The sequence below is a fragment of the Protobothrops mucrosquamatus genome, unplaced genomic scaffold (genome assembly GCF_001527695.2).
Source record: "Protobothrops mucrosquamatus isolate PMUCROS unplaced genomic scaffold, P.Mucros_1.0 scaffold1826, whole genome shotgun sequence".
In the NCBI taxonomy this organism is placed as follows: Eukaryota; Metazoa; Chordata; class Lepidosauria; order Squamata; family Viperidae; genus Protobothrops; species Protobothrops mucrosquamatus.
Genome location: NW_015387960.1, coordinates 200,629 through 215,335, shown reverse-complemented (window position 1 = coordinate 215,335; position 14,707 = coordinate 200,629). Strand labels below are relative to the sequence as shown.

The 14,707-nt window shown below is 40.1% G+C and overlaps 1 protein-coding gene across 1 annotated transcript; it reads left to right on the top strand.

Annotated features, from left to right (window-relative positions):
* Positions 1-4,813: 4,813 nt before the first annotated feature.
* Positions 4,814-14,068, top strand: LOC107294089 (40S ribosomal protein S7). The gene is made up of 7 exons (XM_015823294.1): positions 4,814-4,890; positions 6,336-6,417; positions 6,809-6,880; positions 7,961-8,104; positions 8,375-8,439; positions 11,374-11,524; positions 13,947-14,068. Exons 2-7 carry the CDS (start codon positions 6,343-6,345, stop codon positions 14,022-14,024), a joined length of 585 nt encoding a protein of 194 aa, XP_015678780.1. The 5' UTR covers positions 4,814-4,890; positions 6,336-6,342; the 3' UTR covers positions 14,025-14,068.
* The last annotated feature ends 639 nt before the right edge of the window (positions 14,069-14,707 follow it).

Genomic DNA, 14,707 nt, shown 5'->3' with positions numbered 1-14,707 from the left:
TGTTATGTTTTGAAAATATTTGAAAACACAAATATTTTGGTACAGCTGTGTTCAAATCCTTCCAAGCTATTTATAAGTTAATGTGACAATGCTTGGAAATTTGAGACAGATTTAATGGCAGCAGTATGATTTTATTTGGTTATTTACTGGGTCTCAGTGTGGATGGTCTGTAACGTAGCACATGGTTTGCATGCAGGGAAATGTTAGGGCTAATCTATAATAATTTGCATAGGGATCCTAAATAATGATAAAGGCATTTGTCTAAGCCAATAGAAATCTGTTGTCATTTGGAGCAAATGGTATTGGATTTATTTATTTATTTATTTATTTATTGAATTTATATACCGCCCTATCTCCCTTACGGGACTCAGGGCGGTGAACAGGAGATAATAAAAACCACGATAAATATACACAAATTTATGTTCTAAAATCAACTGCTTTTGGATGCTTGGCAACTAGGTCACATAACTATTTGTAGTATCCCATGGTCATGTGACTGATCTATTGGGGGGGGGGTTTGCTGGAAACTGAAATTTACTTACATTTCCAGCAAAAAATGTCCATTGCAGATAATGGGTTTGCTTAATGATGGTGGCATTTGCTTAGTGACTGTTGCAAAAAAGTAATAAAATTAGGTTAGTCACATGGGTGCCTCAACTTACAACCATCAATTCCCATTATAGTTATAGTAAGTTGAGGACTATTTATAGATGAATGTGTCTACCTGAGCATAAAATTATTTTGAAAATGTTATCAATTTTTATTGGTCTATTGACAGAATGGAAACTGCTATCAGAAGCTGCTCTTTTATGTGATTGAATAGCCCTCTAGAGCAGGGGTGTCAAACTCAATTTCATTGAGGGCCGCATCAGCATTGCAGTTACCCTTGGGGGGCCGGGTGGGTGTGGCCTACTGGGTGGGCGTGGAGGGAGTGGGTGTGGCCTACTAGGTGGGCATGGCCAGCTCTACATTGTTCGCATCAATGGTGCCTGTGGGGGCCTGGGCAGGAGTGGGATAGATCTGAGGGTCTCTTGGCAGAAGTAGGTGGGANAGAAGGGCTGAGCACATGGGTAGTAGGTTTTTATATTCTCTAGCCTTTTGTTTGGAATAGTTTCCTGTTCCTGTGGCATGAACTTTGAGGCTATTTCCTGTGTCATGTATTCTGACCTGAGTTTAGGTGTGCCTCTCTGGTATTCTTTATGGTGATGGGGCTAAAGACTCCTAGAGTTTGGGTGGGGTATGCAGATTTTCGGTGTCTTTGTCTTCTTGATCTCCTAGCTGGGGCCTTTCTGATGGTTTACATCTGCATTTGTATAGGGCTGGCTTCTGCTTCGGGGAGGGAGACCTGGGCATGCTTTTCTGTCTCTTTAAGACCCTTGAAGGAAATATATTTTTTCCTGCCCTTTTAATATTTCCTTCTCTGGGGGTGGGGTGACTTCCCACACAAGGCTGTTGGAAAGGTAAAAGGAAGGGGGAAAATAAAGGCTTCAAAAGGTGTCGCAACTAAGGGATTCTTGCTTTAAAGCAGTGTTTCTCAACCTTGAGAATTTTAAGGCATGCGGACTTCAACTCCCAGAATTCCACAGCCAGCAATGCTGGCTGTGGAATTCTGGGAGTTGAAGTCCACATGCCTTAAAATTCTCAAGGTTGAGAAACACTGCTTTAAAGGGATGAGAGAGAGAGAGAGAAAACGAAACATTACGGGGCGGGAGAAAGACGCGCAGCTACTCACCAGGTGCCATACACTCCTATTCTCCTACCTCTCCGCACCGCGTAGAACATGCCGCCGCTGCCAAGGACTCCAGAACTGGTGGGAAAAAATGGATGAACGAGCAGAGCTAGAATCCGGCGCCACATAATAACTAGCCCTGCCGCCTCCTCCTCCCGCTCCCTCCCATCTGCGCCGCCGCCGCCGCCTCCCCGACTCAATCTCGAGAGTCGACCGAACCCAGACTCCACGCTTCCGGATGACGAGCTAATCGAGAGCCGTCGAGGAGGTACGTCGCAGCTATGGGACCGAGAACCGGAGACACAAACAATGGGGGAGCCACACTTCCGGTTTTCAAGCGCGACCGCGAGTCGAGCATCAACTGAGAGTTGATGTCGCGCCTCGCTACCTAGAGCAGCCTTCCCGTGGAAACCGGAAACACGCGCTCTCCCGTCTCTATGACCTCGCCTAAGAAAGTTTTTCCAAGCACGAAAGTAGTTTGTGCACATGCGCCACCGCGGTTTTTTTTTTTTTCCCCCCTTCCAGTTTCTGCCTCGGAAAACGGAAAGCTTCAAGCGAGATTTCCGTGGCGCATGCGCGAATTTTTGGCCTTTGTTTTGAAGGCGGGAAAGCGACTCAGATTTTCATGCCCGTAGATTGAAATGATCGCCATTTAATCCCTATTACATTCAGAGGGCCCACTTCTGAGCTACAATAGGAATGGTTGACCTCGACCTGTTTTTTTTAAAAAAACGTAATCGATTTAAATTGAAATTGCAAGAATTAAGTGATTTCAATTTTAAGCAGGATTTATTTACAACGCTTACGCTGCACTATTGTTTAGTTCTTAAGTTCTCGAGTAGCATGACGGATCGAGTTGGTATCTTCTATAACTTGTGACAGAAATTTTGCAAGCCACTTGTTACAAATTGATTAAAACTCCCTACTATACTTTTTTCCAAAAAACAAACAAACAACCCAAGTAAAGATAATGAACCTCCTGTGAATTGTGAACCTTTATATAAAGTAATTAGTTGTACAATCTTTCACACGGGGAAGTTTTAAGAAATTCCTTTCTAAAGTAATTTAAGGAGAAATTCTTTTCTAAAATTAATACATAAAGAAATTTACTGGGACAGAGAAATGCAAGACAGCCAAAAATTACGTAGGACTCCAAATACTAAAATATTTAGACTCTAAAATACTGGATAGTGCTATTTGATGATCTGGGTTGGCATAACTTTTTCTTTTACCTAATCCCTATTGTTTCCTAGGCAAGTTGATTTATTTGGTCTTTCCTGTCCATGGTGCTTAGCAAATGGATGGAAAAGAATTACAATACCTAGAAATCAATTTTTGAACTAAAATAGATTACTTGAATTCAAATTCAGCACCTCTGAAAGCTGACAAGCAAACTAATGTTTCCATACAAGAGAAACCTATAGCAATATTGGATTTGTTTTATTCAATTTATATAGCTGCCCATCTCATAGAAGCAAAACAAAGTTTAAAGCAATATAAATATCTTTAAAAAAGCATCGAACCAAAACATAACCAAAATAGGTTAAGATAGCATCCAAAAAATAGAACTATCACAGGGGTTCTCAACCTTGGCAACTTTAAGACTTGTGGACTTCAACTCCCAGAATTCCTCAGCCAGCTTTGCTGGCTGAGGAATTCTGGGAGTTGAAGTCCACAAGTCTTAAAGTTGCCAAGGTTGAGAACCCCTGAACTATAAGAATAAAGCCGGGGTGTTCAGAGCTTGTTTCTTGCAGACATTTGTGTTTTGTCACTGGGAAGTGGGGTTTATTGGATATTTACATATAACAGTTTGTCCTATCAGATGTTACCAACTTGTAATAAAATGTTTGCAAAAAGAAAACCAAGCTCAGGGAACACTGAAAACCTAGCAATTTAATCCTATTAGTATCGTCTTTACTGTTGCAAAATTTGATTTTCCTACTCATTCGCCTGATGTATTTTTGTTCTCAGATAAACACATTTGAAAATACTTAGAAAAAAGCCACTTATAAAACTGCATTTTTAAATTTCAAAAAAAAAATGGCTGGGGGTTTCCCCCCCCCTCGGTGTTAAGAATACAATACAAAAGGAAAAGGCTAAGGCTTGTTCTCACGTTCTATTTTAGCGTTCCAGTTCCAAACAAATACTCCCAATTTCCCTCTCCTTCAATTTCTCTTTTTGTCCGGCCTAATAAAGAACACAGATGAAGATCACGTGAAGTGTTAATACCACTTTACAATGCCTTGGTAAGGCCACACTTGGAATACTGCATCCAGTTTTGGTCACCGCGATGTAAAAAAGATGTTGAGACTCTAGAAAGAGTGCAGAGAAGAGCAACAAAGATGATTAGGGGACTGGAGGCTAAAGCATATAAGGAACGGCTGCTGGAATTGGGTATGTCTAGTTTAATGAAGAGAAGGACGAGGGGGGACATGATAGCAGTGTTCCAATATCTCAGGGGCTGCCATAAAGAAGAGGGAGTCAAGCTATTCTCCAAGGCTCCTGAGGGCAGGACAAGAAGCAACGGATGGAAACTAATCAAGGAGAGAAGCAACCTAGAACTAAGGAGAAACTTCCTGACAGTGAGAACAATTAACCAGTGGAACAACCTGCCTCCAGAAGCGGTGAATGCTCCAACACTGAAAGTTTTTAAGAAGAGACTGGACACCCATTTGTCTGAAATGGTATAGGGTTTCCTGCCTGAGCAGGGGGTTGGACTAGATGACCTCCAAGGTCCCTTCCAACTTTACTATTATTATTATTATTAACTTAAGTTTGCATGCTATCTTGTGACTTTAAAGGGGCTAATAAAGGCATGGTTGCCATGTAAATATTTAAAAGGGGAATATACACAAAATGTATTTGTGTATATGACAACCAGCTTAAAACGGAGCCTCGCTCCTCTCTCTTTTTTTTTTTTTAAGCGGCCGCAGCCGGCCTTTTCCCCAGGATGCTTGCCGAAGCCCCTCAGCGCGCAAGATTACCTTCTGCCCGGAGTTTACTCCCGCTAGCAAACTTCGCGAAGGCGGGAATCTTCTGCGTTCCAGGCTTCCCATTGACCCTCTCGCAGAGTAAGAAGGCGGAGTCAAGCCTCCCCACACCGGGGGATGAGCGGTGTTCTCGCGAGAACTCTTCCTTTTTCTAGGCCGGCGCTGAAAGTGGTGGGTATGAGCGACCGGGGCCTGGCGGGAGGCGATGGTGTATTTTTTCCTCGGAGGGTCCAGCGAGATGGTGTCGAGTTGGGGGAAATCTGCTTTTCTGGGCCGAGCGTCTCGGGATGCATCCGATTCGCCCTTTCTTAGTTCTCGATGGCCGCTTGCACCAGGAAAGGAGCTTGATCTTCTTGGGTGGGGGGACGCTATGGAAAAAATCCGGGAAGAAGGAAGGAAGAACTATAAAACACCCGATTTGGCATTTTAATGGTACTTTGGGGTCAGTAGATCTCAAATGGGCCAAGGCTTCCGCGTTCGTGCGCTTGTTAACACTCGTGAGGTTGTGAATTCAGCCTTCGGTGGGATCCCAGCAGATTTACGCAGGAGGCAAGATCGCCTCTTCTGCGGCGTAGTTTTCTGCAAAATAGGCTGTTTTCACCCCACCTGTTCTTTCCCGGCCACAGTTTTTTCAGTAATAAATGGCTTTTCTTGCTCTCGTGGATGGCACATGGTGGATGAACTTATAAGCTTCGGCATACGTGTTCTGGTGAGATGCTGGTGCAAATCAGCCAGCTTTGCTAAAGGCCTTTGAATTTAACACGAGGTTAATTGCCATGTTTTCCTATCTTGCATTTCCTATATACTGAGTAAGAACCGGATCACTGTTTGAAGTTGATTTTTTTTCTATACGGCAAATTCTATTCCAATCGGTAGAAAGCGGCTGTAGTATTTATGTGCGTTACTTAAGAGTCTGGCTATAGAGATTCTCGGTCATCATCCAAGTTATGGTTGTCCCAAAGTTGCTTTTTCTAAAGGCAACTGGACTTTGTTTTTTTCTTGAAGACGTTTCACTTCAGTTCACGTGTCTGAACTGAAGGAGCTTCTGGGATGGGAAGAAAAACTTCAGGGAAAAATGTCCACTTGCCTTCTTAAAAAAATCTTTTGAGATCATCTAGAGTCAAATCAAAATACATTGGTCATTGACCAGGGTAGCATTATACAATCTGATTTTTAGAGGTTATTTGGAAAGGATGCAATTGACCACCTCAAAGGTGTGGAATGTTTCACAGTAACTCCTCTGAGAAGATGCTATTAATCCAGGCATTGTGCTTTATGTGGGTGTGTGAAGGGCTGTGTTTTGTATTGTATTGAGTTTTGTATTAGCCATGTACAATACCCTTATGAGGTAGGCTATTCTTGTAAGCTTTTACTTGTATGAAAACTGCAGTTCAGAAATAACTGTTGAGCAGATGGTTTAACTTAGATTTTCTTTTACTAGATCCTATATCCTTAAATACTTAACTGCTGTGTATAGTATTCCTATACATTCATTTATGTTGTAGATTACAGTCTGCAGGTTTAGTTAAACAATCACACAGAACTATCATGTGCTTTTCCTTAACTTTTGGAAGGGACATTTTTTTATTCTGTACTATTTTTATTTTTGAATGCAGAAAGGCCATGTTCAGTTCGAGCGCAAAGATTGTGAAGCCCAATGGCGAAAAGCCAGATGAATTTGAATCTGGCATCTCCCAGGTATGTGCCCTTTTTGTTTGATAACAGTTGGAAAATTTAGGCTGAAAGAAATAAGAGCGGTGTTAAAATATGACTAATGAGGTGGTTAGTGTTATGGATTTGTAATATTTTGTGATAAATACTTGTAGCCTAAATGAACATGCTGTTGGAAAATTTAGTAAGGATTTTGTGGTTGAAATATTTTAAATAGAAATGGAAGTCGCCTTGGGTATTTTAGTGTATTTCAGAGGAACCTCTGCTGATTGCTTCTGGAATAGGTTCCAGACCTTTCAACTAAATGTGTAGCTCATCTAAGTATTTTAATCAAAATGCCATGGTTATATAATTATTTGTGAAAAGTAAAACATCCAAAGCAGAAAAAACAAGTGATTAATAATAATCTTCTCTTAAGGCTCTCTTGGAGTTGGAGATGAATTCTGACTTAAAGGCTCAACTGAGAGAACTGAATATCACAGCAGCAAAGGTAATATGTAAACTTTGGTTGGGATTATATGTTTTGTATGCATCTAGTATTTTATCTGATATAATTCATATAACATTTAGGTTTAATCCAAGAACCTCCTCTTGCCCTCTGGACCCCAAATATCCCAGACAGTTGAGTAGAATGCAGGAGATTTAGTATAACCAGATATATAATGCCTAGTGTTTGATTTTATAGTTTCCCCTTCCATACCACTGATTTACTTTTATCATTGAAACCTGGAAATTGCTGTAGTCTTGAATAAACTCCAGTATAGGCATTCTGGGAAGTAATTCTCACATGAGTTAGCCTCAGTAGAATATGGAATTTTGTTGATACAGAAATTCCTTTGTTCAAAATAAAAAAATTTAAGAGTCTTCTGTATGTTCCTAAAACTCCTCAGGTACAGTAACTGCAATCACAACATTGTAGAAGGTACTTATATTTTGACTTGCAGTCAGTATATTTGATTACATGCCTACATTTAAAAAAAAATCTTGTGTGGAAATCAGATACGTTAGCTGAATCAGCCTATTTTCTTACTGTGTGTAATTTTTACATCAGCAATTTGAAGATTTTGTACGTTTCAGGTGCAATTTAAATGTTTAAAAAAACCAAAACTATTTTATACTAGATATTGATACAATTGGTAGATGTTTCTCTTTTAAGGAAGGGGGGAAAATCTGCAAACTCCCATGTGTTAGGAAGGGCATCATGTACGCCCAGCTCCATCCAGTTGCCCTGATTCTACCCTGAATTACGAGATTACAGGTTCATAAAAAGGGAGTTACTAGGTATTGATAAATGTAATTCCCTTGTTATAAAACCAGGATGTAAAATGATTATTTTCATTATGTTGGATTTGATCAGTGATGCATTCACAATTTCTATCCAGATCTTTCCATAGGAATTTCTCAGAACTTAGTGCTCAAGAAGAGATGACTGCCAGATTAACTTTTGCCTGTAGAAATTCCAAAAATTAAGATACCTTTGGATCTTTTGTGCTTATGGAAATAAAATGCTAGTTTTGTACTTTTAAAATGTAATTCATGTTCATCCCCAGTTCTGTTTTTTTTTCCTTAGGAGATTGAAGTGGGTGGTGGTAGAAAAGCAATCATCATTTTTGTACCAGTCCCCCAGCTGAAATCTTTTCAGAAGATTCAGGTGCGGCTAGTTCGTGAGCTGGAGAAAAAATTCAGTGGAAAACATGTGGTCTTCATTGCCCAGGTAGGTGTTTGTCATAAATATTTGAACCTTTGGTTTTAAAAACTGAAAGTGAGATTTGTGAAGACGGTCAGTTCACTTATGAAATTTGTAGTCTACCGCATATGGTTACTCGGCTAGTGCTAGAACTGGGTCTTGCTTTCAATTATTTATGCTTTATATTGTACTGAAAGTTTGTTTTAGGCTCACAAAAAGCCTGTAAAAGCCTGTTGTAAAAGTGCCTGTCTACACTGTATAAGAAACATGCTTATAGATATGCTGTTATTTTAACAGAGAAGAATTTTACCCAAGCCAACAAGAAAAAGCCGCACAAAAAACAAGCAGAAGCGTCCCAGGAGGTAATGTTATGTTTTGAAAAGAAACACAAATATTTTGGTACAGCTGTGTTCAAATCCTTCCAAGCTATTTATAAGTTAATGTGACTTAATTTTTGGAAATTTGAGACACATTTAATGGCAGCAGTATGATTTTATTTGGTTATTTACTGGGTCTCAGTGTGGATGGTCTGTAACGTAGCACATGGTTTGCATGCAGGGAAATGTTAGGGCTAATCTATAATAATTTGCATAGGGATCCTAAATAATGATAAAGGCATTTGTCTAAGCCGATAGAAATCTGTTGTCATTTGGAGCAAATGGTATTGGATTATAGGTATTCTCAACTTACTAGCAGTCATGTGACTGCTTTTGGATGCTTGGCAACTAGGTCACATAACTATTTGTAGTATCCCATGGTCATGTGACTGATTTATTGGGGGGGGGGTTGCTGGAAACTGAAATTTACTTACATTTCCAGCAAAAAATGTCCATTGCAGATAATGGGTTTGCTTAATGATGGTGGCATTTGCTTAGTGACTGTTGCAAAAAAGTAATAAAATTAGGTTAGTCACATGGGTGCCTCAACTTACAACCATCAATTCCCATTATAGTTATAGTAAGTTGAGGACTATTTATAGATGAATGTGTCTACCTGAGCATAAAATTATTTTGAAAATGTTATCAATTTTTATTGGTCTATTGACAGAATGGAAACTGCTATCAGAAGCTGCTCTTTTATGTGATTGAATAGCCCTCTAGAGTAGGGGTGTCAAACTCAGTTTCATTGAGGGCCGCATCAGCATTGCAGTTACCCTTGGGGGGCCGGGTGGGTGTGGCCTACTGGGTGGGCGTGGAGGGAGTGGGTGTGGCCTACTAGGTGGGCATGGCCAGCTCTACATTGTTCGCATCAATGGTGCCTGTGGGGGCCTGGGCAGGAGTGGGATAGATCTGAGGGTCTCTTGGCAGAAGTAGGTGGGACCAGGGCAAGTGCCAAGGCATGGTCCACTGGAGGAGCCTCACTGTTCCTCTCAGGCCATGTGGGGGGGCTGGATGGTGGTGCGGGCTGCCCGGAGCCCTGGGCAGCAGAGGTCAAATGCCCAGCCTGGCCCTCGAGCATCCGTGGCACCAAGCCCAGCCCCACTTCCCCAGGGGGGTGCCCAGCTGCACTTACCTCCTCCTCAAGGCTGCTGCTGCTGTGCTTGCTCTCCTTAGCTAGGTTGTTCATGATGGGTACCAGGGCAAAGTCAGAGGGAGACTGAATGTGTTTCAGCATAGATGGCCACCACAAAATTGTACATTGGCTCCCGGCCGGCTGGCCTGGGCCAGGGCCAAGGCAGTGAGAGCCGTTTCCTCACTGTTTCCAGGATGGTTTCGCAGGCCACATTAAACCACTTCGCGGGCCGCATCCGGCCCCCGGGCCTTGTGTTTGATATGTCTGCTCTAGAGCAAATTGGTATATAAGCAGAAATGAACAAAAGCAGTTTATTGTGTGCTTATAGTTTTTTAAGTTATACCTTAAACTGGTTTGGCAAGCATTTGGCAGTCTCCCCAAATATTTTTTTAAATAATGGTTGAAGCTATCTGAAAACTTGGTAGGTCTTAGTTGAGAAACACTTAAAATCTTGCAGAATTTAGTACTTTGATAATATTTGATCAGTTTAAAAAACAAGACTTTTTTTATAGTTGGCTTAGAATGCTGTTTGCTAACTGTTACTTTAAAATTATTAAATGCAACATTCTTTTCTCGTACTCTATGCGGGTGTTTCTCAACTGTAGCAACTTAAAGATGTGTGCCTTTCAAGTCCCAGAATTCCCTAGTCAGTATGATTTTTATATAATTTGGAGTAATGCTGAAATGGAGAGGGTATTATGCCTCTTCTCTCCACCCATCCTGACAAGCTCTAGCTGAGCTTCTGGAATCAAATATTCTCAGCCTAACTGCATTCTGGTTGGGGACAATAAGAGTACTAATCAAGTAACCTCTGTAATTTTGTTGAATACCACCCAGAGTCACTTTCTTATGAAATGGCCAGCTACATAAATTAGATGGACAGACCTGGAAAATGCAAGATTAGATAAAGATGTTCAGTTCATTGGCTGTTCTGGGAACTTGTTTTGAGTTATATGTAGGATTTCTGCATTTTATATTATTAACACAGTATGGATACTACAGAAGGCTGCAAACTTTCCAAGCATATTGTATTGAAAAGGCTGACTTGAACATTATGTCCAACCAGACAAGGATGTATTATCATTTTGCTCTTAGGGTCTTCTGTTTGGTAGCAGTGCAAATATATATATTCTCCTTCTGGTTCTACGAAGCACTGATTATCCTCCTGCAGGCTGAAGCAACTTTAGAAAGTAATAATAGTCTTGTCTGAACTAAGGCTAATGGCTTGTTGCATTGTTTATAAGCCAGGATTATTAGTAAGATATTTAGTCTTGAGCCATAAGCTCATTTTTAGCAACATAATACTTTAGCTTTTTTTTAGGCACTCCAGATGGAAATAGTTCTATTTGATCCAAGAGTCTTCATGCATTTTAAGCTAATATTTTGCAGGGTTATAGTTTATTGTTTTATGTAAATTTAGCCATTTGGATTCTGATCCTGAATATTTCATTTGTAATTTCATTGTGTTCTTTGAAAGCACATCAGGCAAGGCTATAGCTGAGAGAAAAATATAATTGTCTTTCGTTCTGTGCTTAGTACAGTTTACCTTGTTAGTGGTAAATGGGCAAGAATAGCCAATTGTTTCACTAAAATGTATTTGCTACTTAAAAATTATTTAAATTTAATCTTAACTGTTTAGGTAATGCAGTATCTCTCTGGAAGCGGAATGTCTGATTTAAAACATTCCACATAACCAGTTTTTATTTGTAAACTGAATGATTCCTTAGTAGAAGTTGTATAAAATTGAAGGCACTGTAGCAAATATTTGATTCTCTTCTGTTTAGCCGTACGCTTACCGCAGTGCACGATGCCATTCTTGAAGACTTGGTTTTCCCCAGTGAAATTGTGGGCAAGAGAATCCGTGTAAAACTGGATGGCAGCCGGCTTATAAAGGTCCATTTAGACAAAGCGCAACAGAACAATGTTGAACACAAGGTAAGAAAGAGAAGGAGTTTGCCTTTATTCAGATAAACGTTAGATAAATGGATAAAGGAGACTGCGGTAGATCATTTGATGAGGATGATACATTTGAAAATTAAAAGTTGGAAATGATCAAAGGACAGAGATTAATGTAAATGTGGTCCTGTGATTGAACGTTCTTGGAATTGCTGAAATATGGTGCCTGTAGGACTTGCAAATGTTGGGGTTTTTGTTTTTGATCAAAAAGAGGGACACAAAACATTATTTAGACCAGTGGTTCTCAACCTGTGGGTCGGGACCCCATTTGGGGTCGATCGACCATTTCATGGGGGTCGCCAAGCAAGGCTGTCCGCCATTTTTTGTCCGCCATTTTTTCCCCCTTTTCCGGCGGGTGCCTTACCTCCCTTGGGCTGGGCCAGCTGGTGGTCGGCCTGCTCCGTCTCTGCCGCTTGCCAGCTACGCCTCGGCCGGCGCAGGGGGTGGAACCACGCATGAGCGGCGCTCCCGGGCAGGGAAAGTTTTCGACTTACGACCGGTTGGGTAGTCCTCAACTTACGACCGGTTTAGTCCTCGACTTACGACCGGTTTAGTCCTCGACTTACGACCGGTTTAGTCCTCGACTTACGACCGGTTGGGGTCGCAGCATTAAAAAGGTTGAGAACCACTGATTTAGACTATGTAAGGAATAGAGGTACATTGTGGCCTATGTTATAGGGATATGTGGAATCTGATGATATGTGGAACAGATCCTTCTAGAAAATTCTGAAATGTTTAATTTTCTGCCAGACATCTTCCAGACAATGCCATTAGTTTAGCCTTGAACAGGCCTACCAGTAGTCTTCAACTTATGACACCAATTGGACCTGGAATTTCTGTTGTAAGCCAAGTTGGATCCAATTTTACGAAATTGTTATGACAATTGTTGAACAAATCATGTAGTCCTTACCCAAATTCAAAGTCATTGACCAATGGGCATGTTGCAAATCGTGATCACATGACTGCTACTTGTTAGTTGCGAAGTCATGTCCGACCCATCGCGACCCCATGGACAACATTCCTCCAGGCCTTCCTGTCCTCTACCATCTTCTGGAATCCATTTAAGCTCACACCTACTGCTTCAGTGACTCCATCCAGCCACCTCATTCTCTGTAGTCCCCTTCTTCTATTGCCCTCAATCTTTCCCAGCATTAGACTCTTCTCCAGTGAGTCCTTCCTTCTCCTTAGGTGGCCAAAGTATTTGAGTTTCAACTTTAGGATCTGGCCTTCTAAAAAGCAGTCAGAGGTGATCTCCTCTAGGACTGACCGGTTTGATCGTCTTGCAGTCCAGGGGACTTGCAGGAGTCTTCTCCAGCACCATAGTTCAAAGGCCTCAATTCTTTTGCACTCAGCCTTTTTTATGGTCCAACTTTCACAGCCATACATAAATGGGAGCCTGTTGTCAAGTGCTCGAAATTGCAATCACATCAGTATTGGGGTGGTGCCACAGTCACAAGAACAGGTTGCAAATCTCCACAAATAATAAAAATCCTCTGCATAATCTATCATTTGTGTAATGAGGTCTGAGAGTAGTCTCTATTTTAATGGATACTCATAGTTCATATTCTCCCAGTTCATAGATACTGTACAACAGCAGCTCCCAACCTTTTCTATACCCCGCACCCCTAGAACGCTTCTGATATATTCTCGCACCCCTTACAAAAGTTTGAAATAACGAATTATGCATATGCACTATAATTTTGAAGTTTTGGCACCCCCTGGAATATCTTGCACCCCCCGGTTGGGAACCCCTGCTCTACAAGAGTTACACATAGGATGAAACTTGAATTGATAGAAAAAAGGAGGGAAATTCTGCTTTGTCCTGTCTTCAGATCGTGACTTTGTGTATAAGATTATTGTTAATGGTCTGAGATACAGTAAATGGTTTTGGTTATCAGCTTGAATTGTCAATTCTCATTGGCTTTTTTATTTGAATATATTAACATTATTTAGAGGTAGAGATAACTTCAAGCTTGATTCTTAGTGAATTACCTGGACACATTTTATTTTCTTGGCAAGTTACAGAAGTGTCTTGTTATTTCTTCTTTGTATTTTTTGGCTATTTTATTTCATCGTATAGCTGACATCCCTGAGTCTTCCTTCCTGGTGGTTTTATAATTTTAAATACCAACCAGGTTCCCCTATGTGATTTCTATAGTCAATATTGATTTTGTGCTGCCACCTCTCATGGCTTAGTTTTACCTTGTACCAAATGTGTTGTTCCTATAAATGTTCAGTGATGTATAAATTAATCTTAGATTATAAGCTTTTAAAAAATGTATACGGTAATACCATATATATTTCTTTAATTTCAGAATTGATATATTATTCTTTCCATTATAGTTTGCCTTCTTTAATGTCAAGTATCATTTTTGCTGATGTTTGGTTATTCTGTTTGCAGGTTGAAACATTTTCTGGTGTATACAAGAAGCTGACGGGCAAAGATGTTGTGTTTGAGTTTCCAGAATTTCAGCTGTAAAGTGCAAAAACTATATGTCAATTAATAAAAGTTAATTCTTCATATTTTTTTAATGTCATGCTTTTTTAAAAGTATGAAACTAAAATTTCTATACATTTGGTTTGTTGATGGAAAGATGACACAAGTAACAAATTTATAGCTGTTCAAAGTACATAACTGAAAATCATGATTACAATTAGTTCTACTGTGACATCAATAGATTGTGGCACCTATTGAATAATAAAACTCTGGGTTTCATTTGTCCTATTGAGTGACAAGAGAGCCAAAGAACTTCTGTGATACTTCCCTTAAAACTTCAAAAACCTATCTTTTAATTTTAAGTATCCCAAAAGTGGAGGTAAGAGAGTTAAATTATACTGAAAATTAAAACATACATCTAAATACTGAATCTTGAAAATTAATATTCCAGGATTCTGTAATGAAAGGACCTGAAACGTTCGGTTTAGTGTAAAACCTAACAAATACATTATGTCTTGGTTTGCCACCAATAAATGTCACCTAGACATATTTCTAAATTATTTGGCTATGCCAAATGTTTTTAATGTCCTCATTAGAAGAATACTAAAGCAAATTGGACTGCATTTAATGCTTCAATAATCTTTTTGGGTTATAGGACAGGTATGTTTTCACAGATTAATCATATGCAAACATTTTTAGAGATGTGAAATAATGGTTGGAGTTAA

Excerpts from the sequence above, each read along its gene's own strand:
- LOC107294089 (XM_015823294.1), top strand. The coding sequence starts at position 6,343 with ATGTTCAGTTCGAGCGCAAAGATTGTGAAGCCCAATGGCGAAAAGCCA. Across the intron at positions 8,440-11,373 it reads AAGCAGAAGCGTCCCAGGAG|CCGTACGCTTACCGCAGTGC; the intron begins GTAATGTTATGT and ends TCTTCTGTTTAG. Across the intron at positions 11,525-13,946 it reads AGAACAATGTTGAACACAAG|GTTGAAACATTTTCTGGTGT; the intron begins GTAAGAAAGAGA and ends TTCTGTTTGCAG.